Below are 27763 nucleotides of genomic sequence, written 5' to 3'. Positions count from 1 at the left end.
CAATTCTGAATGATCCTCATATTTTTTTTGTCCTGGTCCAGGTAAGTCTAGGACTGCACCAGCTCTCTGTCCTGGAAGGATTCTCTGCTCACCTGTGTGAGGGTTAGCAGTGGTGAAACTACAGCTCCTGTCTTCACCTTCTGCTGAAAAAGCCACGTAAAATTGCTGCCCTCCAGCAGGAACTGCCATTGAGGAGAAGACTGGATATTCTGAAGCCTTGGTAGAGCTGTCCATGGAGAATTAGGGAAATCCACTAGCTGAATTTCAGTGTTCTGTCAGATCAGAGCCCTTTTTTCCACTGCATATGAACTGAAATGCTCAGATGTGCTGTGGGATGGCCATTCAGTCATGTTGGGGATTAAAGGCGTAGACAGGCAGCATGGAACACAGGCTGGGGTCTCTGCTGCCCTGGGGTAAAGTCTTAGGGACAGCAGCAAGGGGTCTACAAATGCTCAGCTGGAGTTATTCTGGGGTAACAGAGACACAGTCTGGGCCATGTTCTATATGGCAAGACTTAAATCTCTGTGCTAAGAGGAGCAACATTGCTGCTGCCACCAAGCCAGTGCTGTCACTCTAAAGAGAAGCTGGATGAATGGTATGATTTGTTGCTTGCAGAACAGCTGAATGTGCGTATTCTGTCAGTTTGGGAAATTTGGGAAACTAGATCTTGCCTTCTCTTTTAATGTCAATGTGAAGTGGCCTCCTCAGGTACTTTTATTTTCTCAGAAAGACTGTAGGGTCAATCTTAACACTAAAAGCAAAGGAAGTGGATGTAGTCCCAGAAAACATCTATCACTGGTGAGCTGAATCACAGAGAGCAAGCCCTGGCTTATTTTTTTTACCCTGTGCAGAGGCAAATTTTGTCATCATATCACTCACATAACCTTTCAGATGAACTTAGTAATCGTGATATGTTTTGGTTTGGCTTCTTTCAGATTAAAATCTTGCCTTTCAGAAAAAGGAAACCATAAGTTAAATAACTCCAAAATTAGGTATTTTTGAAGGATAGTTAGTGGTCTTCTTTCTTACCAAAAACAACCCAAGATTGTGCTTTAAATAATAACCTGTAGTAATTCCTGCGCCAAATGTGATTAAGTTAGCAGGATGTTACCAGTATAGCATCCTACATTTCAAACCACACTTTAGGGTATTATCTACAAAAATGAGTACTATAGATCTCCGTAACTTTGAAAAATCAACCAGATACTATGTCCTGAATCTCCCCATCTGGTTCTCTGCTTCAACAGTTGCACCCATGGTTTTGTTTGCCTACACACAAATTACTGACCGATTATTCTTTTATTCCCTGGTCTTGTAGATAGGGGGACCCATGTAAAATGAATGCAGATCCCTGCCCCCAGTGATTTCATTTGGATGCAAAAATACTGGAATTATAATCCTCCTCCTTCATCACTTTGAGCAAAAAGTAATTTTAGTTGCATTGAAATTTCTATAGCAAGGGCAACAGGTCTGTGTTTGTAAGAGTTCACTTTTAAAAGTAATGTCCATGCAAATATATAAATATATGCTTTGTAGGGATATATGCCTGTATACACATACAGACTCTGTATATACAGAAAGACACACACACATACTTAGGAGATGTGTATATAACACTCACTTATATACAAATCCATTCCCTGTTATGAAACAATCATCAAGATATAAACAAGAAAAAGTTAAACCACGGATGGGCACATTTTCAAGTGCTGCTGGAGGGTTTTATCTACAGTATTGAAGAAGTGCTATCAAAACTGAAACAGGGCACTTATTACAAAGAAATCTTTACGTAAGTGCTGGAAAGGTTTGCTGAATAACCAGATGTTGTTGCAAAGACACTTCTCCTCCCCCCTCCCCACTTCTTTCCTTCTTTAATAGTTCGATTAATTCTGCGCATAAACCAGGGCTGATAAAAGTTCTAAGCTGCAAACTTCACCACATCTGGACACTGTTGAAGCCAGATCATTCAGCGGTGCACTTCAGTTGCTTTTAATCTCCCTCAATAAAATAAAAACTTCCAACAAGTAATGCTGACCTATATATATTTTTGCACTGTAAACACTGACATCTGCGAGCTGCTCCGAGCGAGCACGCAGCGTTTTCCACCAAGCAATCGCTTGCCCCTCGCCATAAGAGAAATACGCAGCTCATGCAGTCGTAGCAGAGTATTCAGCTAAAGTCTCTGCTATTTCCAATCCTCTGGCTAATTGCTGTCAGGGGAGAAATCAAAGATTAGCTGTTTTGCTGGAGGAAGGAAAAATAAACGACCTCTCTGAGTATGTAGCTTAACATTACCTGACCAGAAACAATTTTCTACTCACACAAGGAGAGCAGCAGTAAGGAAAGCAGACCAGGTCTCCTCCAGTACCCCATTTCTGGATCCCACTGGCAAGTAGAAGCCCAGCTTCACGGCATTGACCAGCTCATCCTCCCTCGGTGGAGCCAGCCTCCTGCGTTTCTGCTGTCAAGCCCGGAGCCCCTTTTTGCGAGGCTCCCGGCTCAGGCTTGCCGGGAAGGCGGATCCAGCCGCCAAAGCCGAGCTGTGCGTGGGGTCCGCCCAGGAACTGCAGTTTATGAACAAACTAAGCCTGACTCTCCTCTCGAAATATATACAAATATGAAAGGGGGTGGAGGGGGGCTCGGGGAAGAAGTCAGGCTCTGAGAAAAAGAGTTTGATTTTTTTCCCCCCGATGTCAATGCAGAGCTGCTCCTGGCTCCATACTGCCCAAGGATCTTTGAAGGGGACCTAAAGCCTGCTGCATGCATCTAATCAAAAAGGCATGGGTACTCCTGCATGAGTCTTTCATCTGAATAAAGCATGTAAGGTAATGCCTCAATACTCTGAGCTGCCATTAATTCACTACTTTCCCCCTGTATTTTAGAAATTATCTTTTTAAATAAGCTTCAACGGGCTATATTTATAATAGGGATAATTAAAAGTTTTCGGGCAGCTTTTTCAAAAAGACCACATCAGTGTGAGCTTAGCCTAAAATAGGTGCTTGCAACCCATTAAAGCAGCAGGATTTAAAGATATATGTTTTCCTGAATCAGGGCCTAAAATAATAACATAGGGCATTTAAATATCTGCTTTCTCCCCAAGATCTCTGACTGCTCTGCAAAAACTAGTAAGAAATATTATCCCACTTACAAAAGGGAAACTGAAATGTAGCAGAATTCTGACTTGCCTTGGTTGTTAACACAATCAATCAGTGGCAAAAGGAGGAGTAAAATCCTCAAACCCTTGCCCTATGATCTACCCCAACCCTTCAGATCAATGTATTTAAGAGTGGCAGAGAAAGAGATGTTGTTATTAAGGCTTTTTGCAGGCAAAAAAATAAGATAATAGTTACTGAAAATACATTAACTGATTTTAATGCATACACTGTATTCTAATTCAGTGAATCTCCAGCTTTTTATTTACCCATTTTACAATTAATTTTTTGGTTCTTTAATCAATTTGAGATGGATACGTGGTGTACCTATTGTGTGTGTATTCATTATGGTGAATGTTTTCCTCCATTGGACTTGAAGGCCCTTCCTTTGTATCCATCTTGCTTATAATTTGCACCCACTTGTTTTGTAAACTCTTTATATAAATGGTTCTGTTAGGGTGTTAAATAATGGTATATCTTTTCCCTTCTTCTGTGTTTAAAAAGGAAAAAGAGGAGATGTTAGATGTGGTACAGGCACAGCTGATAAAGTGTGTCTCCTGTGCCATGGTGACACACACATGCCTCTGCAGAGGATGGCTTGGTCTTCTCAAACCCGCTCCAGGGTGCCCAGATCCAACTCAGCTCAGCCTGACCTCTTGGGGAAATGCCTGCATGTCCCTGGCCCAGGCTACCACAGATCAAATATGACCTCTGAGGGCTAAGAATGAGCGGATGTTCAGCAAGCTTTCAGAAAGATGTTATTTTCCAACAAACATATTGGAACTGCTCATACTGGAACTTCTTTGCTCACGGTGATCTCTTGGGGTGACCTGCCAAGTCTCCTCTCTTGGGTTCAGAGCATTTCAAAATGCCCATGGATTTCTCAGACTGCCAGTTGGATTTTCAGATGTGAACTCTTGTGTGTGTTACAGGACAACTGGATAAGGCTTGTGTTAGCAACATCACAGGTTATTCATGATCCATGGGAGCCCCCTTTAAAACCAGGAAGAAACCCCTGCTGCCTATGAAACTTGGAGAGAAATAATGTCCTCAGCAGGAGTCCAGAGGGGCTTTAAACAATGGTGGACATTGACAAAACATGCTGTATGATTTGGAAGTGCAGGAGAAGCATGGGGTACTATTTTTTCTAGGAGCAGAAACTGGGAAGACAGCAGGATGCCTGCACAATGTCACTGTAGCCAGGGACCCTGAGCTGCAGGATCTGCATTTTCCAAAATTCCAGGCAATCCCAAACAACTTCTGAGCCAAACTGAACCCTATAAATCCTGTCTGCAGAATAATCTTCGAGAGAGACTTGGGGCCAGATCTCACTGAAATGAGAGCAAAAGCAGTAGCTGTCCCATGCAATGGCATCTTTACAAGGCAGTTGGATATCTACAGGAAGCAAGAGAAAATTTTTGGGGAGCAATGCATGTCCTGCTCTTCCTAAACAGTTATACATATTTTTAGATGGTGTTAGACCTTCTGCTTGGCAAAACAAGCTGCCATGATGATAAGGGCAGAGGTTTGCTTTCCTAAACTGGGCACTGCCAGCTGCTTTCTGTGCAGCCCTTGTGTAAGATGCAGGGAGCTAGATGTACCCTCCTGTAACCTCCATTTTCAGTCCACTGAGCTGAGGCTATTGCAGGCAAACCTCATGTGAAGAAGAGGAGGGAAGTGAGGCTGGCACTATGCCATGAGTCACCCCAGGTCTACTGGGGAGCCCCTCAGCATGTGCCCCACTGGCCTGACTACCAGCTCTGTTCTGGAGAACCTGGTTATTTCTTAGACCTTATCCAAGGAAAAAAATCTAACTAAAAATCCACCAGAGTTACTTGGGGAAAATGAGTACTCTGGGGTTTAGCCTAAAGTGCCTAAACTCACATTATAGAGCTTTGCTTCCATGAAAGAACACAGTGACCTTTTTGAGTAAGACACTGGGGAGGAAGAAGAGATAAATGGTTATTTTTATTGTTGGCTTGTTTATTCCTTTTGGTGTAAATTCCCCTGCTCCTCTATTAGTGGTCTGGACAGCCTCATAACTCAAGACACACTGAAGGCTGGATTTAAGCTGAGGAACATAAGGTCTCTGCAGGGTGATTTTTAAGTTGCATTGTGGGAGCAGTTTTCCCAAAGTTCTCATTTAGGAGCTGGAAGATATTTACTAGAGAAGTAAAATAAAACTTTGGACACCTGAAACAATATAGCATATGTTTAAAGGAGGGTTTCAAACAGCCTGGGAGGCAAGGCTCAGCAATCAAGCAATAGATTTGAAGCTCCCAACATGAGCACTAAATGCCCCTGCACAGGGTAACCTCATGGTGGACATGTGCCAGGCCCCGGTGAGTCAAACCTGTTATTATTCCCAGGGGTGAAGATCACCTTCTTGTGACAGGGAGAGAGAGAAGGGAACCACATAACCATGCAGACAGTGCTAATGTAAAGGCCAATGCTCCTGAGCTTCTCTGGACCTCCTCCATGCTTTCCAGGCCCCAGAGATCCTAGCAGGGTACTGGGTTTAAAATGACCGACTGCAACAAAAGGTGTTAGGTTTACTTATACAATCAGGATATATCCTTCTGGCCCTCTTGATTGCCTGCACATTACATGACTGGGCTAATATCTGTTGCATCTGCATTGCTCTTTTTTAATATGTTTATATCAACAGTGATGTCGGGCATCAGATGAAGTCTGTGAGTGTCTGTGTTGTTCGGACAATTTGCTTTATACTTTGAAGTATTAAAAGACAGGTCTAAAGAAAACATCTAGCTGATAGGATCAGGACTTAGCTTCTACTAATGAACACAAATCCACGAGTATGGATTTGTTTTTATGTTGTGTGCTCATATTGTACTACCCCCAGGTTGTCCTGGCAGTTAATTAAACCCCAGAAATGTCATCACTCTTATAAGCACGACCTTGCTTTCACTGTGCCATCAGCAGCAGTTGCCTGAGAAATATGTTCACCTTGCAGTGTGGATCCAATCCAGCCGCTGTCTCCACCCTGCATTCACACAGACACTGGCTCCAGTCCTGGGAGTGTCCACTAAATTCAAATGTCATTGCCTGGTGGCACTGAGGGTGCCCATCAGTCTCTGGGAAAAGTTCTCATTACCTTGCACTTCTCAGTTTCACAGGGTTTTGATGTTTGAGATCTTGGATGTGGTGCTATGGCTTGCGGTCCCTGCTGCCACCTAAGGAAAAATACCATGATGATTTTTGACATTTTCCATTCCCTTGCTACAGCTTGTGCCTGCAGCGGTGTGGTAACCTTTGAGGATCTGATGGCATGAGGAGTCAATCAAAGCCAGCACTGCACCCTGAGGGACACAGCCATTCCTCCTTTGGCACAGGTGACCTTGTCTGCTTTGCCACAACCCCTTCTCCTTAGCCCTGGCAACTTCCCTGTGCTCCGGCCTCTCAGCTAATGCTCGTTTTGGTAGCCACACAGGATAATTGCATTTTCTAAGTGATGCCTGACTTTCATTGGAGTCTTTGCATAGTCCAGATACACCGGCCTAAGTTCTAACTTCTCACAGACTCTGTGTAACAGCTTCCTTGACCGAGCTGCACCAAGATTAAGTAAAGGTCTATCCCTCTGTACCATTTTCAATGTTATTGAGTTGGCTTGTTTTTTTTTTTTTTTTTTTTTTCCTCTTCAGTTCTGTCACACATTATCTGGCTTTCTTCCTTTGAAGTTTTCTCATGGCTTACTTTGAGCTGCTTTTGAAGCCACTTCCAATACATTTTCATTCATACTGTTGATGTGTTTGTACAGATTCTTTCAAAAATGTGGATTAGTTTTGGTTTTCTTGTTATTATTTGTGGACTGAGATATGCTGTTGCTGAAAGGAATGGAACCCGTTGCTACCAATTTAAGATTGAGTGAAACTGAATGATTTTCCCCACCCCAAAAGTCACCCATATCTCTTTTCCACTCTTTCTCTGGAAAATTAACAAAATTCTGATTTTCCTACACCTTAGTACTTATTTCACTCAGATATTTAAATGATAGAAATATGTCTATGAGGAGCCTGAACTCACCTACTTTTCTGCCTGCACTCTGCCATGCTAAAGCAGCTACTCATGCATTTTACTGACAGTTAGTTCCTTGACATTAATTCCTCTTCTGTATTTTCTTAGGGATCCCAAGCAAGCACTGTTTTCTGCTGCATCCATCACACACCAAGGACATCACACAGAGACAGATGCCAGGGTCTTCAGTGGGGATCAGCCTGTGAAGACCAACAGCACAACCTGGCACCACTTCGGCTGCCGGATGCCTCTGGAGAGCAAATACCTTCAGTTCTGGAGGAATTACTCTGTAGAGGGAAGTAGGAGCAGTTTGACAGCCTGACTCATGATCTTTGTATTATTATTACTGGTAGTGAAACTATGATAGGATCCAGGAGCCTGAACCATGGATCAGGAATGTGCTTTTGAAGAGAAACTCCTGGCCTTCCTGCTTTGGCTTGTGTTACAAGGCAGTCTTAAGGCAGGCACACATGGGTTTTTTTTCCAATAGCAGCTAAACTGGAAGTTATGAAGGGTGGCCAGTCCCTGGGAGTGGGCTAGAGGCACCCTAAAAGTTATCAGCTAAAATATGTGTGGTGTGGATGGTGGGTTCTCAGCTCCAGGGTGTTGCTCCATGAATCCATTCTGTCCTGAACCTCCCTGTTTTTGAGAACTGGCACAGCCAGGTCCTGCACAGGATACGCAGTCGGCAGGAATATTGGCTGGTTTACTCTCTCTTCCTGAGGTTACTGAAAGGCTGTGGGTGTTGCAGGATAGATGCAAAGCAGAGCCACTGCTTTAGGTGTTTTCATTCTGGTTCTCAGTAGCATTATGGTTGTTGTTAGTGGTTTTATTATCTTTTAAATCTAATTACTTCTAAGAAGTTGAAAGATGAGGAACCGGAAATGAAGATACTGATAAATAACGTTGTGACAAAGGGGAAAATAACTGAAATATTTCCCATTAATATGGCTTTTTTTTTAAGGTGTGTTATTTGCTAGAGCAACACAGGCTGTCAAAAGATCCAATAAGAATGCATAACATTACAAAAAACACCAGGAAGCCAGTGTATAAGGTATATATACCAGTGTATATACCTTGCTTAGCTTTCTTCCATCAAAAAGTTTATCCAGTGTAACAGTAGGGTTAAAACAAATAGATTTACAGAATAGAAAAGATGGAGTTCCCTGTTTTCCAGAGACTGTAATGGGAGTCAGGGCACTTTCAGAGACTGAAGGGACTTGTAGGTAGGAAGTTGAGTAAAATTTGCCTTCTTTTAGTTGAAGAACAAGGGACATGCTGCCTAGTGAAGATGCTGAAGAACAGGAGAGTGTCCTGGTTGGATTGACCTGCAGGAGATTGGACTCACATCCTGACAAGAGGGGATCTAGGGAGCCCCTGGGTGCATGAATGGTTGTGCCTAGTTAGGGTGGAAGCACTACAGCTTATTTTGACTGAAGTAGCACAAATCCTGGAAGTTCTCCTGAGAGCAGCACTGTGCTGTGAGAAAATACTGTTATCCCACTTTGCAGGCTGAGGTAGAGAAACGTGGCTCAGGAAAAGACTTTGCTGGAGACTTTGGTGTTTATGGAAGATTTCTCCATTGCACATTGGTTTTTTCAAGACATCTCACTCTCCTCTGAACTCTCCAAGCTGTAAGGTACGTGAGGGCTGCCCATGCTCACAGCCATCTTGATTTAGGCACTTCTATCAGTACCCTGATCCTATATATGTAATGTTTTAACTCTTATCCACATCTTTTAGTGTATGAAGAAAATTCAAAGGTGAAAATAGTTTTTGAAATCATAGAATATTAGACCTACAATATATTACTGTACTCTATTGTTAATGTTGTTTCCATATTAAAAATATTTAGTACAAAGTATGATATCCTGCATGAGTTTCACATAAATATTTCCATTATATAACTGATAGGGATCAGAAAAATTTCAGTATGCACATGCTGCAAATGCAAGTGTAATTGATACAAGGTATGTATCGTGATGTACATCTTGAGTAAATATAGGAAAACCATAGCTTAATGAAAAACAGACTGTGTCTTACAACATGCAATCATGCTTTTACATCTGAACTGGACCTTGGGTTTAGAAAACAAATCTTAAATCAGTCCTATTCAGAGGACAAATCACAGTTCACATACTTGTAAAAAACTTTTGTTTTAGGAAAGCCTTTTGTGGAAAAAGCTTGGGAAACTCCATACAGCTACAGTGGTGGAGGGGTGGGAAAGGATAGATTGAGGTATCAGTTCAAACAATCTGAGGGAAAAGTTGCATAAACATTGAAGACAACAGAATAGAAACCAGACGCCAAATATTAATTCATGGGGTCTTCAAAGGGGATTTTGAGATTTATTTTAATTGTTGTTGAAAGAAAAAGATTAATTTTTGGATGAAAAATGTATGCAAATTCATCTCTGGTCAACACTACAAAACCCCCATTTCCTACACAAAGCAGAAAAAGGCAAAGCAAAGAAACCCACAATATCAACTCTGTAATCCCCCAAAGTGGCCTTTAACCTGGGTTTGAAAAGAGTAGGAAAAGGAAAAAAAAGCTGCATAAGAATAATAAAGAATGTAGTGCCTGAATCAAAGGACATGAATCTGGTGCAAGAATGGGAAATCTCAAGGGTTGATGTGACATGTAAACCAGGGAACAATGACACTGTTCTGGAGTGTCCAAAATGGTATTTGGAGAATGAGGAATAAATAGGAACAACCTCTTCATCCAGTTTGCCAGTCCCACTGGGACTGTGTAGGCACCATGGGATCATGAGGGAATAAACCCAATAGTGAAGATGTATATATGAATAAATCTAGAGTGTGTGATGGTTGGTAGGGGCTGAAGGGTGGACTTCCTGAATGTCTCTCCAAAAAGACTGACAGAAATGCACAGAGATGTTTGTTCCTGTTCACTGAGAAGAGATGGGACAGCTGGGGCTTTCATTAAATAGCATCAGAGGCTTCCCCAGAGCTGAACTTGGCAGATTTTACCTACTCCAGTCCCTCCTGAGGAAGACAGGCAGGATGGGACATCCTTGGGTGTTCCTCAGCAGAGATGTTGGGCAGGAAAAAGCACCTGTGCATGTTCAGCCAGAGTTGGCAGGGAGCTGATGGAAAAGGCTGGCAGCCAGGAGGGTGAGGCCAAAGGAACAGAGCATGACCGAGTCCTTCACTACTGCTAAAGGAGTGAGTGGGGGAATAACAGGTTGGTGGGCTTCAAAAAACAACCCGAGCTGCCTAACGCTAACAAACATCCTGTGGGAAAGCGCCGAAAGAGACTCAATAAAGGAAAGTGACAAATCTTGCTATAGATGAAAGATGAGAAAGTGTCTGAAATAATTCCCATTCGTATGGAATTTAATTTTTGTTTAAGATGTGTTATTTGCTATAACAACACAGGGTCTCAAAAAAAACCCAGCCAACCAACCAAAAAACAAGCAGGAAAGGTGTGCGAAGCATGGCACGAGAAACTCTTCGGTGACCTAAGAACTAAGAGGGGAACAACGACAACAAACAAATGTTAGAAATAAACATTTACAGCTGTAAGAGTGCTGGTGAGGGGCCGGGGGGAGCTTTGTCCCGGACAGGGACAGGAGGCTCAAGGCTGCCTGTGAGCGAGCGGAGCACGGTCACAGCGAAGGGTGGCCGTGCACAGGGGCACGAACGAGCCCCTTCTGGGCACCAGGGTGGGCAGGACGCCCTCAGCACCCCCGGATCGAGCCTCTCCACGGGCACGGGCGGCAGCGGAGGGCGGCGAGGGCCGGGGCCGGCTCGGCTCGCCCCCGCCCGCAGCCCCGCTCCCCGCGGACACACCCCGGCCCGGCCCGGCCCTGGGACCGGCCATGGGCTCGCCCGGAGCCCGGCTCAGCGCCTGCGCGGAGCGCCGCGGCCGAGCCCCCGAGCCCCATGGAGAGCACCGAGCCCGAGCCGAGCGGCAGCCGCCCGGAGGAGGAGGAAGAGGAGGAGGAAGAGGAGGAAGAAGAGGAAGAAGACGACGGCGCCCTGCCGCCCCCGGAGCAGCCCTTGGCCGCGGTGAGGGTGCGGAGGGCGGTGGCGGAGGGGCAGCGTCCCCCTCCCCGGGCTCAGGGCCTGCTCCGCCGGGCGAGCACCGGGCTTTCCTGAGCGCGCTGCCCGGGCCGGGCGGGGAGGGTGGCGGGGCTCGGGGGGCCGAGCGCTCGCTCAGCGCTGCCCGCCGCGGCGGGAAGGGGCTACAGGTGGGACGAGCCCTTCCTTCGCTGCCTGGGGCCGAGCCCTGCTCGGCGGAGCACGGGGCAGAGCTGTGCAGCGTGACCCTCGGAGCTGCGGGGTTCTCTTTGCAGCCCCGTCCTGGCCGCTGTGAGAGAGCTTTGTGCAGCCATCCTCTGCCCTCGTCCGTAATGTCAGATTATTGTTTATTATTATCAATTATGTTTTTGTCTCCCCCTCCCCCCTTTCACAAGCGACTCCCCGTTCCTGCTCAGTGCAGCTCTGCCTTTCCATGGTGGGCGTGTGGTCCTTACTGATTTCTGGTGGCCAGCGTGTAAAAAAAGATAACGATCCTCCTCTGAGAGATTTAAAAAAAAATATCTTGGTCCGGATATATTCTGTTTCCTGTGAAAGGGGAAAGGTGGCTGCATGTGTCCCGGGTGTCCTGAAGAGGAATTCACTGGTAGTTGGGAAGTGTTTGGATAGAAAATATTGGGGTTAGCGTGTTTGTTTTTTAAAAAAATGTTACTTTGTTACCTGTAAAGAAAAATATTTCTCGTTTCTGTATCCTCCTGGCTCAGGGTGGTTTTTGGTACCTGAAGTTGTCAGTTTGTTGACTTTTCTGTTTTCCCCCTAAAGCAGATTTCCAGTTTTCACTTGAAAATGTGATACAGAACATAAGTATAAAGTAAAACCCTGTCAAAGCCTTTGTCCCACAGAGACTTGTCTTATTTGAACAAATGTGGTGTGGGAGAAGGGGAGGCAAGGTTAGTAGCCTTTGCCTTGTGTGGTTAATGTTACATGAATCTTTATTTTCCTCTTCTAAAAAGATGGAAGACTGTTTGGCAAAGAAAATGGAAATCACGGTTTCAGAAGCTGAAAAACGGACTGGGAGGAATGCCATGAACATACAAGAAACATACACTGCTTACCTCATTGAGACTAGGTGGGTGATGAGAGCTCAGTCTCAAGTGTACATGGATGTGCATTCTAAACAGATTTTCTCTCCTTCCACCCCTAAAAATAATCAGGTACAGTTGATGAGAGGATTTAGCTGTTTTGTGCTTTGTTACGTGGTTGGTTATCAACCCACTCTGGAGGATCTTTTCCTGTGAAAATTTGGCAGCTATCTCCAGTTCAGTACTAGTGCTGGTTTTGTGTAACTGTGTACTGTAATTCTTCATTTGGAGCTAGGTGGAAAAATGTGTGTTTGAAAGCTGTTGCATTAAAGTGATGCCAGCAACTGCTTGGTTATTTCTTGGACATAAGTTGGACAAGTTTATTCACGTATTTGTGAGATTGAATGTGAGAGAGGTCTAAAGTAACGTTAGGCTTGCTTGAGATGGTGAGAAAAAGAAGTCTCCTGACTTATGTCATGTGGTCAAAATTTATTGCTCAGCTTATATTTGAAGAGTTTTGCTTGGTCTGATTACCACATACTCCTTGTAGATGGTTTAAGGGTTAGAGTTAGTTAACTATTTCCTTTCTTCATACTAGTTTGAACTTTCACTAGGGAACTTACTGCTCTTAATCTTCTTGTGTTAACAAGATTAATACTATTAGTATGATAAACATTCTCAGTACCACAAACACAAAATTTCAAGTATTGAATAGTGAGCAAAACTTTAAAATCTCTTCTAACTTATCCTTACTTCCCAAACAGTAACAGATGACTCCTGTTATGTGGGATCATGTTACTCAGCTGAAGCAAGAATTTCAATATTATACTTTGTTATGAGTTTTGTTTAGCTCTTCTTTATATTACTAGTTTTAACCTTTGGGCCTTGCCTTTGGAATTATCTGCTGTACAAAGAAAACCTGAAACAAAGCAGTTGCATTTTGCAAAGGCTCTGAAGAGTTCAAGTTGTAATACTGTCACATTAGCCTTCTATTTGCTGGTTAAAAGGCTTCTTAGTTTGTTTAGCTGATGCACACACCAGTCACACTGACTGCAGGCCTTTTGGAATAAGTTTACTGTATTTTTGCTAAACTTAAAGAACAAAATCCAAAATAGACATACATTTTTCAAATATTGTAGCTCTTTGACAGTTGCTCAGATGCTTAAAAATACTTTTATAGTGTATTGATATTAAAGATCACACCTTCTCATGTAAGTAGTGCTGTTTTTATTGTAATGATATTTCTGAAGGAAAAGAGAAGAAAATTGGAATCATTTGGGCCTAACTGTGATATGAAGTATACTCTGGGGGCAGATTTATGCAGCCCCAGAACATGCTGACTGCATCTCCTTTTCCAGTCATCCTTGCATTACTTTAGAGTTGCTCCCACTGGTCTTTCCCAGTTGTTCTTTCATAGTGGCAAAACTGTACTTTGCTGGCCAGATTTTGTTTTTTCATTAAGATTTATTTTACTCTGTGGTCAGCAAATACCGAGACCAATTACATGTTTGTCACAGAGCGATTGAAAATGTGTGTTTGTCACATCTCTAATAAAATAGGTTCTCTATTCCTTTTGCTGAGAAGGCAAAACTTCTTGCATAAATATAATTGGTGGCTATTAAATGTGCTTCCCGCTGAGCCTGTAGCTGTAGGTGGGCTTCACAGTAATTTGTCTGGGTAATAAGATATTTTGTAGCTGAAGAATAAAACTGTTTATAGTAATATAAAGGGAAGACCACTTAATAATAGTTGCATTATGTTTATATGAACTGGGGTTCCGCCATTACTGCTATCTAGGATTTAATTTCAGTTTGAATTGAGGAATTCTATCTGGGTGAATAAGAGACATGAGATGGATACAATTACGACCATGGTATATTTATTATAGAACAGGAGCTGAGTGCATAAGCCTTTAACATGCAAATTTCACTGCTCCTGGTGAAAATGTTTTCAAAATACAACTGATGGTGTTACTTAGTTTTTCTTTTTAAATGAAAAAAAAATATTATTGTGCTCACGTTTTTTTGTTGATTTTTTTAATTAGTGTGATATTATACTTTGATGTGGATACATTTCTTTGAGACAAAACAAACTCCATTGCTGTAGACTGCAGTGTCAACAAATTCCAAGGGTTGTGCTTCCTCAAAACTTCTTGCTTTAGACCTTTCTAGCTAATTCGATTTTTTTAATGATGAGCTATTTCCATTCAATTAGTCATAATGTCAGTTTGTTTCACAGCTTCTGTTAAACTATACAGTTATTTAAAAATAATCAATTTTTATATTCTCCCTGTGAGAACAGAGGTCACTTCTACCTCTTTGTGGGAAATGGCATTAAGGCAAGTACATATTCTTAAGATGTGCAGCTAAATATTCCTACTTGAGATGTGCTCAGTGTATCACTTGCTTTCTATAAGGGAAGTAGCAAATATCCAAAAAAGGATCTTCCTTAAATCCGGACTTGCTTGTTAGAATTTTAGGCAGCTGTGTCTTCTAGCAGAGTCTGCATGAAACTATAAGAACTCAGGTAGAATAAACCCCTCTGTCTGACTCCTGGCTTTGTACCTGTTATTTCCATGACAGAGCTGAAAGTTAATCAGAATGCAGAGCATCTCTAAAGAGCTGTGTGGTATTGTACTTTTAATTATAGGATGTACAGGGAATGCCTTTTTTTTTCCTGGTCTCCTTTAAAGTAAACTATTTCTTCTGTAGTAGGACACTTCCATTTAGTTCACTTTCCTTTCATCCCTGCTGACTATAAGATTTCTATCCTGCCCTTCCCAATCAAACAATATGATGACAAGCACGTATTTTTTTTGTTCTGTTTTAAATGTGGCTTTAGGAAAAAGTAGCACAAGTTTGTGCAGCCTGCTATCTGACCACTTAATAGCAGTATCCCTGGTTTCCAGCCCTACTAGTCTTCGCTTTCTCTTGCAGTAATTTGACAAGGGGGCTCATTTTATTTCCTTTTTACTCCCACAGTATGGCTGGGAAGTTACTAGTCTTATTTCTGGTTTCAGTATTTGGAAAGTTTTGCACTAGTTAAGTTGTGATATGAGTGTTAAGACCTTGGACTTCCCATCCAAAGTGTGAGAACTTCTAAAAAAAGTTTCTGTGAGAGAAATGGAATTGGAAATCAGTAGCTAGCCAGACCACAGGTCAGTGATAGCAGTGCTGCATTGTGGGATTTCAGGAGTTTTTCCTTTGTTATATTTTGTTTAGTACCTTTATCAAAGTTTCCTGTCTCACTGGGCTTGGTGAAAAGCCCAGGCATGGGTTTCCTGAGAAGAGGCACAGGAGGAATGCCCACAGAGGGATGTTGTCGTCCGATAGAACAGTAAAGAGCAGATTTTGGCCAATGGGAGTCAGGAAGACTTGTCCAAAGTACTCCAAAGAAAGTGTGAGGGGAAAAGTCTAAATTCAGCATGAGCTTTAATCAGGGAGGTGAGGTTGGGAAGTGAAAGAAGACAGAGGATTTGAGAACTTAGTTTTCTTTTGGTTTTCTTTTGATTTTTACTTGATAGATACTATGAATCATTCATCTTCCTGACAAATGGATGTTTTAGTTAAATACAGTAAACTGGGTGACAGTATAAACAAACCAAAGAATCACCTGGCTGTGAAAAATCATCTGGCAAGAGAAATGCTTCCTTGTCATACAGCTTGCCAGGTAGAAAAGCAATTATTAAACATCAGCTGTCTGAGAGGCCTGAATACAGAGACTATTTCTAACTAACTCCTGGAAAAAGTTGCCCATCCCTCTAAAATGGTGTTCCTCTGCACAGGGAGTGAACCTTGCCCACTACAGGGAGTGGAAGTGTCACTTCTCATACACTGGAAGGTCAAAGGTTGAAAACAGAGTTACTGCTTCTGCCATTGAAGAGATGATTGCTTTTACAAGGAAATAAACCTGTGTATTTCCTTCTTGTCTGATTTAATACTTCACAGCCATTCATCTTTTATTGCATTCAGAATTATTTAATGCCTCATTTAAGATAATTAGTTTTAAATGGGAAGTGAGAAGAGGTTAATTAAATGGACTAAAGTTTTCACACTGACACTTTGAATTAAGGCAAATAAATGAGACATGGAGTAATGTAATCTTTGAATTGGTTATGATAACATCAGTTATAAATATAAAAGCTGAAGGTTTCAATTTTGTCTTTTTAATTTTTTTAGGTAGGTTGGTTTGTTCGATGAATAACTTGCATTGTTAAAAGTGTACTTAAAGGGGAAACATATGGTTTTCCTGCCTGAAGACTGTACAAGTATTATATTGTGTTTTTAGAACCAAAACAAATTGAGAAGTTTGACTGAATGTCAACAAGTGATTATAATCTTAATTGAGACTGGTCTGCAATACTTGCATGTAATGGGGGAGTTCATAACGTGGTCTAAAAAATTAGATGGTAGTGAAGGTATTAAGTCTAATGAGTACCTTTGTGGATTTCTACTTCCTTTCTGAAATGGTGTTCCTGGGGAGGAAATGCTCTTGTAATTGGTGATATTTTATGACCTCATATGTAACCAGGCAGAGACATTTTTGGTGTGATTAAAAAAAAAATTCTCTCATCTTGGTTGCCTGTCCTAAATCCATCCATGCTGTTTCAAACTCTTATTACCTCATTTAAAAGGCCATGGTGCTGACACAGGCTCCTAACTGCGGGCTGTGCACTGCTGTCCCACCACAGCTTTGCAAAGAACTTTGCTGCTCCCCTCCTTTACCCAACTCTGCAGCCTTGTGCTTTAGAGAGCACAGCCTGGGGGTTTACTCTAAGCCTGGGTGTAAGCTTGGGGGGTGCAATTGATACTAATAATTTCAAAATGTCCTAAATGTATTCAAATCAATTAATTTAAGAAGCATGGCTTCTTTGTTAGGTGCTATATAGGTCCTCTCCTGTTGAAGATAAAAGCAGCTGTAAAAGGCTGTGTTTACACTCCTGAGACACTGAGAATAAATGCATGTTAGAATAAAGGAAACAAGTATGATCTGAAATGATAATAATGTCAGGCTGCTTAACACACTCTGTGGTGAGGTGGTTGTATCAGATGCTGTCTAGTTAAGAAAGAATTAACTACACAGGCAGGTTTGACCTTCAAGATTCTCTGGTAGTAATTTAATCTTTTTCTTCAGGGTATAGTGTGAGGTTTTTGTGTCCCTCACAAGGGTTGTAAAGCTTGATTAACTGAGACTGGGGGAAGCCTAGCTGTTGTCCACAGATCTGCTTTATCAGAATAAATTGTCAGTAGGCTTTAGATGTAGTAAACTTCCTTAGTGTCTTCAGTGTGGGCAGCGTAGATGCAGTGAGTGGTATGAACTGGTCTGGCAGTCTGCTTCCTTCCTCCTGGAGTTCTTGACGCCCTGTGTGGGCATAAAACTTCAAGTAACAAGGTAGTTATTTGTGCTGATGTAGCACTAGGCTTCTCTATAAAGCTGTGGTCCTTTCCTGCTGAAGTGTTATGCTCCCAAATGACCTTTTAAAATTTTTGATTAATATTTAGTTTTCTTCTGAATGTATGTGGACTGAGATGTTACTACTATGTTTTTTTTTCAAATAACTGATGAGTTCTTATTAATTGTAGCAAATACAAAGCTGATAGGCATGTTCAGAAAGGGTTTTTCTTTTTTTTTCTCCCCACAGTTAAGGCTCAGCATGGCCTTTGCTGCTCCTACTTTCTAATTAACTCTGCAAAACAATTACGGAGCATTTATAAGCATGATTTAGATGCTTATAGAAATGGACCATTCTCCTGTCAGAAGGCTAACACAGCAGCATCTGTACCTGCAGGACAGATGTGTCCTCCTGGGATGTGGCTGGGTTCTCAGGGCAGTCCTGACCCATGTTTTCTTATCTCCCTATTTATGCTTGCTTGTGCAGCCTGTTCTCAGGCAGGGTCCCCATAATACTATCATGTACTGATGGTAGCAGTCTTCCTTAAGGCTTGACAATAACCCATGTGGAAGTCTTGAATCCCATGGTGTAAGTCAGTGCAGCTGGTTGGTAGGCTACTGAAGCTGAAGATAAAAAGGACTTGTAATTCTGAAGTACTTTTATGTGAGTGTCTTGAATGGCCAGATTGTTTACCAAACCCTGCTGGGAGTTTTTCCTCCAGGAATGCAATGTTTGTGCCTTCAGCTTTTGACTAAGCACTTAATCTTTTGAGGCACAGTAGCTCAATTCCTTATCTATTCAAATTTACCTCTTACTCATCAATAGTTCAATCACTAGATACCTGCTTTGAGCTGAAGTATTCTTGTAATATTTGAATGGTGCAGCAGTTAGTGTGGGGAGGAATGCTGCAGAGCCTGTCAGTCCAGGCTAGGCTGAGCTTACCTTCTTCAGAACTCAGTATTTGCAGGTGCAGCTTCATTGAATTTAAATACTCTAATAGGGAAGAATTCTGTGGGATGCTGACAGTGTGAATAGTGGCTGTCAGTAGTGTACTTGCCTTTTCCTCTTGAGTCACTCTCAAATAGTTTTGATCTGCAGCAGTTTGTGTTGAATGCTGTGAATTTTATCCTTTTTTCTTCTTACTTGTGAAGTTTCTTTTTCCCTACAAATTCAGTCACCTGGAATGAATTTCCTTTCCCCAAGACATGGGTAGATACATAAAACTTTTTGCAGATTACTAAGTTAAAAAAGTTTCTTTTGCACTCTTCTGTATGACATTATTCCACCTTAAGATGTAACTAAACCAAAGCATATAGCAAGACTGTTCCTCTCTAATGAGGGCTCACAAATAGAGGCACCTTGTATTTTGTTTAAATGTATCAAATAATTGGGGCAGCTTTAGAGTGGGATTGTTTGTTTTTCAGTAAGATCATTAGAAATCTGACCATGTAGGTTAAGAATAGCTTAAAAAATGATCAATAATTTGTGTGCTACTTAGATGTTTTAAAACTTCACAAAGTTCTTATGAATTCAAGAACTGAATTCAGCTGAATTAAAGCCTGACTTTTGCTGGAAAAAATAACATAGCATTCTCTTCTACTAAATGCCATATGAGTAACTACTTGTAGTTCATAATTTATTGTTCCCAGTTCTGAATTCTCCAGCACCAGAAGGATGTGGACTTACTGAAGCAAGTCCAGTAAAGGGCTGTGAGGATGATTATGGGCTTGGATTGTCTGACCTGCAGGGAGAGGCTGAAAGAAATTACATTGTTCAGCCTGTGAAAGAGACAGCTGATTTTAGCAGTTGTGTACCTGGTGGAGAGGTAAAAAAGATGGAGTCAGACTCCTTCTGTGATGCTGAGAGAGGGCAAAAGGCAGTGCCCACAAATTCAAACATGGGAAATTCCATGTAAAAGTAAGAAAACCTCTTTATTCTGAGGTTTGTCAAACATGGGAGTGGGTTGCTCGGTGTGGTGGGAGAGACTCAAAACCCAAGTGGATGTGGCTCAGAACATCCTGCTTTGAGCAAGGGAGTTGGATCACAGACATGCAGAGGTCCCTTCCAAACTCAGCAGTCAGTACTGTTCCATGTAGGTTGATGCCAGTGCTTTATGTGCTAGTTAGTCACTTACAGGAAGAACAAAGTTGAAATAGGCATCACTGTTTTCTGTTAAGTGCCTTGTGTGAATTCTCTCTCTGTGTTTATTCTGGCATATGCTAACTGTTGGAAGTGTTGCTACCCAATGCTTATTTTATGATATTGCAAAGTATTTCTGTTTCTTTGAATGTCTTGTATGAAAAATGATTTTTCTTGTCAAGTATTTGTATTACTTTCCAGTCCTATATTCAATGATTTCTCCTTTTATAGTAACATAAAATCCTTTATTACCTTGCTAGGTCATGTTGGTTTTAAGTCTTCAATGAATTTTTCAGACACATCAATTTTGTACCTGCTTGCTCTAGCTAGTTTGTTACATTTTTAGTCCTTAAATATAAAAACATCTCACTTTGAACAAAAAAAGAAAATTGGAAGTACTTTGAAATTTTTTCTTTTTCTAAAAATACCCTGTAAAATATCTTAATATTTTTAAAGTTGTATTTGTAACTGTATCAATTGTTGTATGCAAGACAATTTTTATCCTCTGAAGACTTTCCCACTGAATAGTAAATTTCTTCTTATAATGTTCTGTATCCTTCAGGTACTCATGAAATTTTACTAACTTTGAACCTAACACTGTTCCGAGAGAAATAGGGCTATTTCTGTAAGGGTGTGGACTAAGCCACATGTGTCTCTTTACTTGATTGTGACATACCTGTTTGTTTTTGATGTGTAAGTGCATTCACTTTTCCTGTATTCCTAGCAAATTGAAGTGCTATCAGGCAGAAATTATAAATATTTTTGAATTAAGTATGTAGACATGAAATTAATTAAGGTTGCTTTAGGTTATGGGCAAGTCATGCAGTAGTCACTACTATACTTGGGGCTTTTGGTCTAATTGCACTGATGGTTTTTGAGGGAGTAAGTGATAGCTCACTAATGTTCAAATTTGCTGCTTTATCTTTCAGAGCTGTTGAGTCCCAGAGTGAGGGACAATGTGCCCCAGTGGAGTCCCTGTGGCGACGTTACAGTGAATTTGAGTTGTTGAGGAATTATTTGTCAGTTACCTACCCACATATTGTTGTTCCACCTTTGCCAGAAAAAAGGGTAAGGAAACTGAAACTGTGGCTTGCTTTGTTTTGTTTGTTTTTTAATTTACTGTTGACACTCTTCTGTTTAACTAGGCTGACTTTGTTTGGCATAAGCTATCAGCAGATAATATGGATCCAGATTTTGTAGAAAGAAGAAGAATTGGTCTGGAAAACTTCTTGTTACGTGTGGCTTCACATCCTGTTCTTTGCCAAGACAAAATCTTTTATGCATTTTTAATGCAGGTATAGTAAAGTTATTTCTATATACATTATTTAGTGATTATTTAATTAAGATAATGTCCTTTCGATCTTTTGTATTGACCCATAACTTGTTCTGTGTCAGGAGGAAAGATAGACAATGTGAATAAACTTGAGGTGGAAAAGGCTTGTCCAGCTAAAAGCTTATTGAGAGCAGCCTGTGGTTGTATAGTTGCCCTTCTAATCTTCCTTATGATTTTTTTCCAGTCAAATTGTAAGGCTCCTAAGAGAGAATTTCCACCTCTTTGGAATAGCCTATTGGGAACTTTATGCATGTTGGTTGGGAGCTCTTCCATAGGGCTAAAGCTGAAGTAGTTACTGTGCTATACTGCTGACTGCAGGGACAGCACTGGCTTCCAATTCACTCTTTGGATATCCATGGTTTCTTTAGCTTTGTGGTTTGGATCATCCATTCATGTGTGGAGGCCCAAAAGTGCTACAATACATTGTCACAGAAGTTGTGGTTCAGTTGTGAGCTTAAGCATCGCATTCTGCAGCTTTCAACTTTAGGAGATGTTTGGTAGTTTTCTGTGCTCTGATGAAAGATTTCCAAATACTGGACTGAACAGCTATGTTTGCCGTGGTACAGTATGTGGGTGAACTGATGTATGGGAGCTGAAAACAGTAGAAAACCAGCAGTACACCTGAGCCAGGTCATGGCATGTGCACTGCAAACTGTTGTCATCTGTATGCTCTCTGCCTTGAGATGCAAAGGTCCTTGGAGATGCTGGTAATCTCAGAGGCAAAATATGTTAGCTACTCTTCTTTAGACAAAGCAGTGTGGCTCCTGCTCCCAGCTGATAGATTGAGGTAATTGAGAAGAGGATTTTTGGGGGGAGATTAGTATGTAAGCACAACATAATGATTGGTTATTCTTAACCCAGATTCTTGAAAAGACATGGGGAGGGTAGCTGAGGCAGAAGCCAGGCATACTGGAGAAGCTCCTTTGATGTAGGTTCTCATAGAGACTTGCAAAAACTGCAGCATTCTTAAATCACTAACTGAACATTCTTCTCCTGTATATTTAGGAAGGTGGATGGAAAGAAATGGTGAATGAGACTGGATTTCAGTTGAAGGTAATTACTGTAATTGTTTGTCTCATGATTGCTGTGGCACAAACATATTCCAGCAAACATGTTTTAGGCTATTTATGAAAGGATGTTTGCTGTAAGAATGAGTTAAAAGCATTGCTTCATGAGTACTTGTTATTACAAAAACCAGTGATGTTCTTGGCATGTGATGGGTAGCATTGCAGTTAAGTTCTCTAGCAGGCTTATGTGCCTATATAATTCTGCTGGTAATGTAGAATCCTTACGAGCTTTAAAAGTAATGAACTTGAGGTCACAGCAGTGAGTTTTTGTGTTTTCTGTTTAGTTTAGCATTTTTAAAGGTGGATGTCAAATTTAATCTGGTAAGAGGTGCAAGGTGTCAAAAAAAGGTAAGCAAAGAGGTCTGAATTGTAGGACTTTGCAAGGAGCAGTTGGTGAAAGGGACTAAGACAGATGGATTTGGTGCCCCTTAACTGTTTAACAGAATGTGTCTTGAAGTAATACTATCCTCATTGACATCAGTGAGTTCATGGTTGGGTAAACTGGTGGAAGACTTGCAGGAATAAATGGTCTGAGGTTGTGTGTCTGTACAGGTCAAGAATCTGAGAAGCTGATAGATTGCTGGGCCGTGTCTGGAAGAATTACGTTATGGGGACAAATAGTGAGCTTTTTGTTTCATTGTAATGTGATCTGCTCTCATGAAATCACAAGTGAAAACTAGGTGGATTATGAAGAATTATTCTAAATAGTGAGAGCTAAAGAAAATCCCTGGTGTTCTTATCCTCAGTGTCCAAGGGGCTTTGATACTGACACTTACTGTTGATAACTTAAATTGACAATAATTCTCTTCCATCACAGTTGGGTTTGCATACTACTAGTGTTCATAACGCAAACAATGTAAAGCTCTAAAGCTACATACACTCATAGGAGTTCAGAAAGTTTGTACTGGCAGGGTGTATTCAGGAGAGCACACAGTGGTGTGTTTATGGAAGAAAACTCATAGCAGAATGCTGAGAATATTTGCCTCCCTGAAACCACATTGTAGATTAAATGAGAGACTAGCAAATCTTGTTTTCCCTCTAGATTTGATTGTGTATGTTTTCCCTTTCACAGTTCCAATTTCCTTAGGAAAGAAAAATAACTTTTCCAAAAGCCTGGTAAAAAGAATCTTCTCTTTATTCTGCATCTGAAGTATAAACTCTCAATATTTAGCACTACACTGGAAGGAAAACCTCTATTCAGTGCATGTTTTAGACTCAAATCAGACAATTTGTTTATGTTTCTGCTGCCTCTGCTGCATTTAAGTGGGATGTGTTTTTTGTCTGAGAGGGTTTGAACTCTCTAACTAAACTTTAAATTAGGTATTAATGCATAGGTAGCATGCTGTAGCTGAATGTTGATGTTGGAGACTTTGTTTATTCTGCCAGCTGTATCATTAAATCATGCCTTTCCTCCCTCCCAAGCCCAGCACTTATTTTTTAAGGGATTTTTAATTTAAGGGATTTGTCACTTGGGATTTTAACCTTTTCTGTAGGAAAGAGAAAATTCCCATCTCTCTTTAGTTGACATAAATGATTATGGGATCATAGTAGGTGTTAACTCTGAAAAACTCCTCAGCTGTACCTCATTTGATGGGTGGTTCATCTCTAAAATGCTTGTGCATGTCACTCTTAAATGAATTTTAAGACTAGACAGATGTTTCTCTAGAAGCCTAACTCTGGTGTAAATGCTCAAAAGTGGTGTGTGAGAGTTAATGTGCTGCAAATGGCAAAAAGGAAATAGCCCTACTGAGATGGTTGAGCATTGTCAGGATTGTGCTTCCCGCCTGATAGTGCTTGTATGGACCTACTGAACTCTTCCTTCAGAGCACTACGTGTGTCTGTGACAAAAGACAAAAACTTGCTCTGCAACTGTAGGGTAGGAAGTTGTCCTTTCTAAGTGTAAAGCTGTTCTATGTGCCTGCTGCCCCAAGAGACTCAAACGGCTTTGGTGCCTGCTGTTTCAACATAAATACAGGGTTTTGGGAAACAGCTGCTCAGAGGGAAGGACTCTGATAATGTCAGTGTATCTAGGTGATGTTTGTACTGTGAGAGGATGTGTGAGGAGTACCTGCAGGTGTGTGTGAACAGCCCAAAACATAACTGGCTTGTGTATTGATTTGTTGCTGTATGGCAGTGAAGATCCAAGACTATACAAGCCTCAGAAGTGCTCTTAATAAGCATAAAGGCTGGGAACTTGGAGCTCCTGCAGTGTTTTGTGTTCCTTGTGCTATCTGGGACATGCTTCCCCATGCTGCCTTGTCTTCCCTTTGCAAGATATTCTTTGAGAAGTGTCACATGCAGTGGTGACAATGAACCTGTTTTCTCCCAATGTCAGTCAGTCTTAGTCTGGAGGGTTTTGTTCCCTTACCCTTCAGCTTGTGGATTATACTTTGTTTTGGTGTTTGATCATTGGAAGAACAGCTACAGTTAACCTGACTCTGCCACCAGTCCACCAGTAAACCATGTCCCTGTGGGGACATCCACATCAACATATCTTTTAAACACATTGAGGGATGGTGACTCCATCACTTCTGTGGGCAGCCCGATCCCATATCTGACAATCCTTTTGGTAAAGGAATTTTTCCTAGTGTTCAATCTGAACTTCCCCTGAAGCAACTTGAGGCAGGTTCCTCTTGTCCTACTGCTTGTTATGTGAGAGAAGAGACCAACCTCCACCTCACTACAACCTCCTTTCAGGAAATTGTGGAGAGCAGTAAGGTTCCTCTGAGCCTCCTTTTCTCTAGGCTATGTATGGGGTGTCTTCTGCTCAGCCCAAATGTAGTGGGAGGTGAAACAGTCTCAGACTGTGCCTGTCTTATCTGTAGATGCTATTACAAGGCCCCTAAAGGATGGGCTCTGTTCTTGTTTTGGGAGGACACTGTGTTCCCTTCACTGACAAATTCAAAATAGCTCTTCAAGCTCTGAGTTTTCTGTAACAGGGCACAAAATATTCTTTTGTCACATACTAGCACTAACAAGTACTGCTGAAGTAACTTACTGCTTGCAGCTGTGACACAGCCTGTTAGCTAAAGGAGTACACTATAGGAAATCTATACACCTTGCAAAGTGTGCTGAATTATTTTCCTTTGACTGAAGAGAAGGATGTTTTGATCAAAAGTAAACTCCAGCCATTTACCCACAATTGGCGTTTTTCTTTGGTATAGATGAGCCCTGAGTGAGCTCTGTGTAAAATGCATTGTAGGAATGAAGAGTTGTAGTGATGTGGACCTCAGGGATGAGGCTGGGATCTCTCATGTTTGTTGGTGTCTTATTAGGAGTAAATACTCACTGCACAGTTTAATATTCAATAAATTGGGAAAAAAAACCCTTCTGTCTCCTTAGAAATGTTCAATACTGCTGTTGCAGTAATTGATAAACCAACATCTCAAAAACTAAAGCAGTCAATTACCTTTTTAATTAGGTATTGAATTTTGCTCTGTAGAGATTTATATATGCTCTACCATAGAGAAGAATATAGCATTAAAAAGGGCTCTATTCTGATATACAAATTACATATTTTCTGTAAAGCAAGTCATAAAAACTAGGAGAACAACATATATAAGATTTTGATTTCACTGGGGAACTGTTCCTGGTAATAAAGAGCATATAGAGGTCACTCTACCACTGTTTTTATTTGGTTTGAGAAATATAAAATAGCTTGTCCATATGGTCTTAAGTTACCTAATTGCTTCATCTGAAAAGAATGTGGGGTTGTGTATCTTAAATCCATGATTTGTGCAGCATTTTAAGAAGGGACTACTTCTGTGGGACTTGGATTATACCAGCTTTATTTTAGTGGTTACTGTTTACGTAATATTCACAAAAATAGTGTAGTTTTTTTTATTTTTTAATAAAAATATCTGACATTCAGGGTAGCTGGTGTCAACTTGTTCAATGTTTGAAGACTTAAATATGCCATGAAGGCAGGATGTTTTTTTAATGGTGCTGCCAGAAGGCTGAGATTTTTTTGTCACTGAAATTTAATTGCATTAAATTAACAAAGCTTTTTTTCCCCTTTTTCAGGCAGATTCCAGATTAAAAGCTCTTAATGCAACATTCAGAGTGAAAAACCCAGACAAGTAAGATTCCACATCCTTCTTCCCTCCCTTTTCCTTTTTCAGTTACAACTATAACTTCAGGTGACAGAATATTCTATCTCTTTAGTATAAATTCAGAAAAGAAAAATTATCTTTCTGCACTTCAGATCTTAACAGGAGCCCAGTAAAGAGGCAGTGTGAAAATATTTGATAAATCCTGCCTCCAGAAGCAGGAAGCATTCAGAAAAATTCCGTCACTTTATGTAAAATGAGTATTTCATTTTAGCTAGAAGGGACAAAAATGAAGGGACAAAAATCCCCTAAACCAGACTCTGAAAAAGAACTTCTTAATATTTGTTTTCAAGAAATCTTTCCAAGCATGAACAGAATACAGATTGATAGTAGGTTTTTCCAAAAGTCTGCTAGTGTACAGCTCTGGATGCACACACCCTGGTGTTGCAGTTCATAGTTCTTTCCAAGCTGCCAATTTTCACAGATGCTTTTGGAAATCCAGAGGTCAGTTCAGCTCTGTTGCAGTTTACAGAGCTCTGGGACAGGCACTAGAGCAATCTGGTGGATGGAAAAACTGCTCAGAATTGTCAGTGCACATAGTGGGAGGTTCATCACACCCTTGGTGATGTGGGAAGGGTAAAATGGAAGTTTCTACTTCTGCAGTGGTTTAGAAGCATCAGTGTGTACTGATGGGGCCAATAACTGTGGCTGTTTGCCATCCACAGGCCGTGAGACCTGTGCAAAGTGCCCTTCTGGGTGCACTTGCTGTCCAGCAGTGGCACCAGGAGATGCTCCTTGGGGAGTGCCCCTGTGCCTGACTGCTGTCTGTTGTCTGTTCCATAGAATCTGTGGATATTGTGTGAAGGATGTTAGAGGGTACATACTTTTCTCAACCTCTTCATAGACTTAACCTGTGAATTGGTCCAGTCCCTCCTTTTTTACTGTGCTTGTTTTTAGGGCCTTCTTTGGCAGACAGGAAGTTTTTAGCCAGGGTTTACTATAAAGGATAACATTCATGAATGAGATCGGAAGGCAGCAATTCTCTGTATCTGCAGGTGAAAATGGTCCCTTGTTTGAATGCTTCATCCTCAGTCATCTTCCTCAGTGGCCAGTAGGAGTTATCTTTTCCTGCTCTCAAGTCTGACTGTAGGCACAGGTCGGCAAGAGTGTTTAAGGAGCATCCTTGTTATCTTTTGAGGTAACAAATGTTTCAGAAAGCAAAGCTGTTGTGAGATGTAGCTTGTTAAAAAGCAGGGAAAGGGTTAATAAAAGGAAAACACGAGGAAAGGGCTTGTAACAAAAACAGTCCTTGAGTGTGTGTGCCTTGGTAGAGCCTTCACAGCCCTTGAGAGATGGCACATGTTTTCTGTTGTATTCTGCCAGTTATGTAACTTCCAAATTGCACCTTTGGATACAAATTGTTTAATAAATAACTCATGAGCAGAAATTGTTTGTTTGCCTTTTGCTGTAGCATGTGTGGCTCTACGGGGAGGCACAGTGCTTTGCTCTGCCC

The 27763-nt window shown here is 41.3% G+C and overlaps 2 protein-coding genes across 3 annotated transcripts in view; one reads left to right on the top strand and one right to left on the bottom strand.

Moving 5' to 3' along the window:
• The window catches only part of LOC128810301 (TGF-beta receptor type-2-like), a 30756-nt gene extending 28255 nt beyond the window's left edge, over positions 1-2501 (bottom strand). Inside the window, exon 1 of the mRNA XM_053983032.1 lies at positions 2322-2501. Coding sequence (XP_053839007.1) covers positions 2322-2373 — 52 coding nt within the window. The 5' untranslated portion in view covers positions 2374-2501. The remainder of the gene's footprint in view (positions 1-2321) is intronic.
• An 8554-nt stretch (positions 2502-11055) lies between these two features.
• SNX4 (sorting nexin 4) overlaps positions 11056-27763 on the top strand; it is a 32800-nt gene continuing 16092 nt past the window's right edge. The window contains exons 1-6 of one of the 2 annotated variants that reach the window (XM_053982993.1): positions 11056-11218; positions 12202-12317; positions 20731-20869; positions 20947-21096; positions 22140-22187; positions 26225-26280. In XM_053982993.1, the coding sequence (XP_053838968.1) occupies positions 11093-11218; positions 12202-12317; positions 20731-20869; positions 20947-21096; positions 22140-22187; positions 26225-26280 (635 nt within the window). In that variant the 5' untranslated portion in view covers positions 11056-11092. The remainder of the gene's footprint in view (positions 11219-12201; positions 12318-20730; positions 20870-20946; positions 21097-22139; positions 22188-26224; positions 26281-27763) is intronic. The other variant, XM_053982992.1, reaches the window with a different exon arrangement.

Source organism: Vidua macroura, chromosome 7, assembly GCF_024509145.1.
Source record: "Vidua macroura isolate BioBank_ID:100142 chromosome 7, ASM2450914v1, whole genome shotgun sequence".
NCBI lineage: Eukaryota > Metazoa > Chordata > Aves > Passeriformes > Viduidae > Vidua > Vidua macroura.
This window is presented reverse-complemented; position numbering and strand designations above follow the sequence as displayed.